Source organism: Rhagoletis pomonella, unplaced genomic scaffold, assembly GCF_013731165.1.
Source record: "Rhagoletis pomonella isolate Grant_MI unplaced genomic scaffold, Rhpom_1.0 Rhpom_scaffold_00001, whole genome shotgun sequence".
Lineage (NCBI taxonomy): Eukaryota > Metazoa > Arthropoda > Insecta > Diptera > Tephritidae > Rhagoletis > Rhagoletis pomonella.
In genome coordinates, this window is record NW_023458555.1 from 11,676,823 (window position 1) to 11,682,917 (window position 6,095).

The window sequence follows — 6,095 nt, forward strand, 5'->3', positions numbered from 1 at the left end:
TTTAATTTGTCTAATTTTTTAATTTATACCTTTTCTCCTCAAATCTAGATTTCCAAAATGGAACATTTATCACAACAGCAATACGTGACCGTCGAGGGTATAGACAATTCAAATGCACGTGCGCTCGTCGTCAAGCTCATAAATGTCGTTCTAACGGTGTTACAGGTGGTGTTGCTATTGGTGGCGACGGCGGCGGGTATTATAATGCCGTTCCTGAAGACAAGGTGAGTGAAAGAATGTAAAAATGTTAAGTAATTTTTGATTTTAATACAAATTGGTTTTATAAATACATATACATATTGATACAAACATTTGAATATTAGATTAAATTAAGCTAAGCAACAAATTTATCTATCCAGTATAGCTGCTATTGGGTTTAATATTTTTAATCATGATTTTATCGATTTATATCATATGCTTTTAGAGTGCGCGTACTAACGACATTCTTGTTCATATTCTTCATAATATTTGTGATACGACAATGGCCTGATGTACAAGACATCGGTGCTGGACTGATGCGACATTTAAAAGAATCATTGGTTGTTAAATGAAGTACATACAAATGGCGCTTGTAAGCAGGAGGCACATCTAAACATACATACATACATACACGCAAGCACACACTTACATATGCACATGAAAATATTGGAAACGGAAGCAGTTACGGAAGTTACACACAAGAAAGATGTCGGCACGGCGGCAGCTGGAGCAATGGCTTGCAATACATATTTGCCAGTGCTGATGTGTACATATGTGTGTAGCAGCAATTAGGTTATACAAAATTTTGTTATTTTTTATCTGCTGTTAGTGGCATTAGAAAATGTTAAAATATGTATGTAATATTATATTGTAATAGTATCTAGTAGTAATCCAGCAATTAGCCTTAAAAATCGATACACCTTTTGAATGGACTAAAGTGAGTGTGCGTGTGGTGAAAATTCACAGATAGGCATATACTTTATGTTATGACCTTCTGACAAAATAGCTTATCTCGAGTTGGGAATTTTTTTTTTGTGAAGTGTTAATTTTTGGATTTCCTATCCAGGTTTTAAATAACTAACTCTTTTGACTTCGGGCACAATAAATCCATAGGTTGCAGTGCATACATAAGTACCTCTGTCAAATATCTAACGTAACACTTTTCTTAATATATTTAGTTTTCTACAATTTTAAATATACTTTACTTCATGTATACATACTATAAAAACAAAAAACAATTTCTTGGCCGCTATTTTTAAATGCAATTATATGTATTTTTTAATTTGAAAACGTGTGAATAAAACTGATAGCTTTCCCAAAATTTTGCTCAGAAATTTCAAACTATTACCATTCAAGCGGTTTATTTTTTGCATTTATATATTTTTTGCTCAAACAATTCCAGCTTTCCTTTTAGTTGTTCACCAATTCAGCCTTGTTATTGAAGTAAAAAAAAAATATTTTTTCCTTCAGCGCTTTTGAAAGATGAGCAAATGCAGTATATGATTGATATAATACAAAATTCAAGCTCTGTATCATTGGTTTTTTTTTAACTGAATGCATTTTTTTTTCTAATTTAAACAACTTTGTCTTTGTAAAGATGCATCTTTGATTTGAAAAATTTATTGGAACAAATAACGTCTCATCGATACTTTTCAGGCGAAAAGCGAAATTTTAATATGTTTTGTTTATTTAATGTTTATAGATTTTTTATGAAAGTATAGCTCATTACCTAACTATAACCATGTAAGTTAAAATTTCGAACTTTGTACAAGATTTATAAAAATTCAATGAAAATTTCAACAAATCCAAAAATTAATTTTCAACAAATGATCATCAAATTTCAATCTTTTTATTCGGAATTAAAAGCGAAATGTAGTTAAACAGTTTCGTAGCCCATTTAATTTTAGTACAATAAAGTAGAAGTTTGAAAAAAACACCGCATTTTCCTCCATATAAAAAAAAAATTCGAACATACTTTGTACGGAAAAAAGTGCGTGACACCGTCAGCAAAATAAATTGCCAAAAACCAACTGCGAATCCCATTTACTTCAAACTTGCACTATATTATACTAAAATTTGATCGGCTATAAAACTGCCTACCAATTTTTTTCTAAAAACTCTGATTGAAATTTTAGTTGAAAATTTGTGGATTTGGTATATACTTTACATTAAATAAACAAAATAAAAATAGTTACAACTTGTTATGTCACGTCCCTATTTATTTTCCCGCCACTCTAAACTCATTTATTCAACTTAGGAAATTCTTCATACAATGTGAGCTTTACAATTTTTAATCCACTAATGCACAGCTTCTCATTTTTTTCGCTCTGCGCCCTCTGTAATTTACATTCTTATTGTAAGGCGCCAGAAAGAATATTTCCAGTTTTCATTCAAAACCCCTAAAATTTCCAGGAGCCTACTCCTGCCCGTTTTTAGTAGATGGGGGCTACTCTGGCTCTCAAGGCTTCACATATCGAGCCCTAACCGCCAAAATAACGTAAGCGACATTGTTTAAAAATTGTATTTTTGATGCAGAAACGCATCTAGATACTCTAGGAATATTTCTGCATCAAAAACAAAATTTTCAAAAAAATGTCGCTTACGTTATTTTGGCGGTTAGAGCTCGATATGAAAGAGAAGTTTTCTTCTTTTAAATGGAGAATTATAACTTTTTACTTGGAGAAAAAAAAATAAAAATTTCATTAAAGTGTGAAAATCCATATTTTTTTAAATTTTCAATTAGTTCGTGCTTAGATACATCCCCATATACGAAAGTTCAAAGATACTTATTCGAAACAAAGAAATAAAATGATATTCATGGTAATTTTTAGCTTTGATATTCCTTTAAAAGCTTGTTTGATTCTCCTATAAAATTTCAAAATTGCTAGATAAACCTTTTTGCGTTGATACTTAGTATATCGGCACCACACACAAAATACATATTAAGGTTTTTTTTAAGTCAGCGTTTGCTCAACAAAAACACGCGCGCACACACACACAAAAAGATAAGCGCCCTTTAAAAATACAAACTAATAGGAAAGGATAATGTAGTTGTGCATGTATTAAAAGTAGAAAAAAGGAAAGGAACTTACACACATTGTTTATGCATAAGTTTGCTTCTTTTTATATGTATGTATACCTAAAATAATTGCTACTGTTTAATAAAAGTTAAAATTACAAAACAAAAAAGAAATAGTAAAAACTCCTTGAATATGTAAAAATAAAACATATGCGGTATTAGTCTATATTTTATTACATACATACTATATTTAAATAATTACGTCTGCGTATTTGTCAAACTCAATAGTACAGTTTGCATAGTTTTAGCCAATAGTCGTTAGCAGTTATGCAACTACATACATACATACATATGTGTGTGTTTAGGCGACATTAGTTTAGCGTGATTGCGTGTTAAGATTAAAAATATTTTAGCATAATTTCAGCCTCTTTTGTACTGCCCATTCTGAGTTAACTACGCACTGTGAATTTGGCCCTAAGAGATGCAGTATACTTATGTAATCTACGAATTGCTGATGTTTGTACATTTTACTTACACATAAAGTGCTTGTATGTGAAGGGATTGAAATGCTGTGAAGTTTTTGAATTGGTATTGAAATTAAACAAAAAAAAAACAAACGAAACATGCCACAAACAAAATGTAAATGTAGCAGCATAACTAAAATTACTGTGCAGTTTTTCTTTCAATATTTGTATTAGTGGCGGCTGTTTTTTTTTTTTTAATTATATATAAATATGTACTAGTTCAAATAAGAAAATCTCGCAGACTAAAATGCAAATTAGAAAAAAAAATATAGTGCATATGTAGATTATATATAGGCTCTTTGATATTTATCCTACCTACCTATCTACCATACCTACCTTTATTATCTGCATATACATATGTATGTGCCTATGTAAATTTAAATCGCATTACGACTTTAATTACACGCTAAATATGTATATGTATATGCATACATTTTTATTATTTTTTATTACTCTTTGTATAATAAGAAATAACTGATTAAACGATAATGAAATGTGAAAAATAAAATTAAAAAATTTATATTAAAACACTATATAAATCTAAATAAACTGATAAAATAAAATAAATACGTACATACTTACAAAAAAAAATGTTATTGATTTTACTTGATTTTATCGAGTTGTAGCTGTTTTTCAAGGCTTTGTTTGATCTGTGCTTCAATTAGAAGAAGCTAAACAATAAAGTAAGTATAAAAGTATTTAAATGCCAATAATATGCATCCTTTTTCCTACACTTCGGGAACTAATTGAAAACTTTAAACGCGTCGCATGAAAAATTTATTTTTTTGAATTGTGACAATCTTTTAGTAAATGCGCGAAATGTATCTATTTATACGTACTTATACTGTGTAAAAAGTGCATACGAATAGTCCACTTCAGCGCTTCATCAAGCGTAAAAAAGGAAAGTTAATTCCTTCGGAAGACAGCCTAAAATTTAGTAAGCAGCTGTGCGAATTTCACACAATTAAAAAGTATCCAACGAAGTATAATGAAGGGTTATTTACGTAGACAGACATATGATTTAAAGCAGCGTTTCTTAAACTGTGGTAAGCGCAATATTGGTCTGCGAAGGTCGTACACGAGTAGATAATAAACAAGGGAAAAATAATCTTTAAAGGTTAAATTACTGGTGACATAACCATAACCATATAAAACAGCTGTTCCAACCAACCTTAATAAGATTACCGTATGGCCTACACTGTATTCGATTACGCTGCGTTTACATAAGACAGTTTGAGACAAGACAATTGGGAATATGTATTAGTTGTCAAATTGTTGTGTAAAGTAGGCATCCAGACAATTATAAAGACAATACATTTTTCAGCAACCGCCGCTAATGTCGCTTGGCGTGAATTTCACATTATTTAATAAAATATGCAAACGCAAACCACTTTTTCATAATTCTGCGATTTTTTGCGATTTTATCTTGCTGCTTTTTCTCAAATTAACCAAAACGTGACCGAATTGTCCAATTTACTGTCCGATTAACTATCTTCACGAAAAATTGAAGACAGTGACGAAGGCAATGAGAGAAGTGTGAATATATTATTAGAAAGTGTGAATGTATTGTTATTGTCTTCGTAAAATGTAAACGCCAAGTTAGTGGTGCCACACTATAACGCCATAGCCATAACCATAGCCATAGAGACCAATTGAATTTTGGTTTCCCGCCATAACCATAATCAGCTGATAACTAAAGTGCGAACCAGACGTTTAAAAAGAAAAATATTGTTCACAGCCAACGTTTTGGCATAAGTCTAGAATATTATGACACATTTAGTTATGCAAAAACAAAAAATATGTACTGTACCAAAATTATTTGGCGCAAGAATATAAAGATATAAAAGGTTAAATTAAAATTTGTTGATTTTTTTTTTTTGATTTGAACTACATATCCTAATCAAAAACAAATGATGTCAAAATAAACATAATTAATTTATCTTTCAGATTGTATACATAATTTATATGCTTCTTTATATTTTCAATCCCAAAACACTAAAAACGAATAAAAATTTCGAATTTTTTCATAAAATAACTTTTTTAACCAAATTTCATAATTAATGCAAGAGAAATTTATATTATTAACAAAGTACCAAATATTACCTTTTATTTGATGTACATATTTTATTATTATCTGCTGTTGAGTTTTAAGAATTTAGTTCTGCACAAATATCCTACGATAATTCACATTTTCCCCGAGTCTTGTTCCACGTCTGGCAACACCGACATTGTTGACAACGACAACAAGAGATACCCGGAAAACCCGACCACCCTATCGCCTTTGTCCCTGTGGTCCTGTGGCCCTGTTGCCCTATTGAGGCTGCACGCTTAGTGAAACTTGACGACAACGACTGAGATATCAACCGATCTGGGCGGGGTTGTTGTAGCCGCTACAACAACAACAACAACGAAAAATCAGTTGTTTATGGTTATGATACCTATAATCGATTATAGTTGATGTGGTTACGGTTATGGCAATAGTTGTGGCTATGGCGTTATGGTATGTCACCACTAATTTAAATTGAGACATCATAACTAAGACTTGTCATAATCAAAACCGGTACAAAATAGGT

At 30.8% G+C, this 6,095-nt stretch overlaps 1 protein-coding gene across 4 annotated transcripts in view; it reads left to right on the plus strand.

Annotated features, from left to right (window-relative positions):
• Positions 1 to 1,933, plus strand: part of LOC118738853 (transmembrane and coiled-coil domains protein 2) — a 67,549-nt gene extending 65,616 nt beyond the window's left edge. For all 4 annotated transcript variants that reach the window (XM_036469867.1, XM_036469888.1, XM_036469874.1 and 1 more), the window contains 2 exons: positions 49 to 224; positions 425 to 1,933. In XM_036469867.1, the coding sequence (XP_036325760.1) occupies positions 49 to 224; positions 425 to 551 (303 nt within the window). In that variant the 3' untranslated portion in view covers positions 552 to 1,933. The remainder of the gene's footprint in view (positions 1 to 48; positions 225 to 424) is intronic.
• The last annotated feature ends 4,162 nt before the right edge of the window (positions 1,934 to 6,095 follow it).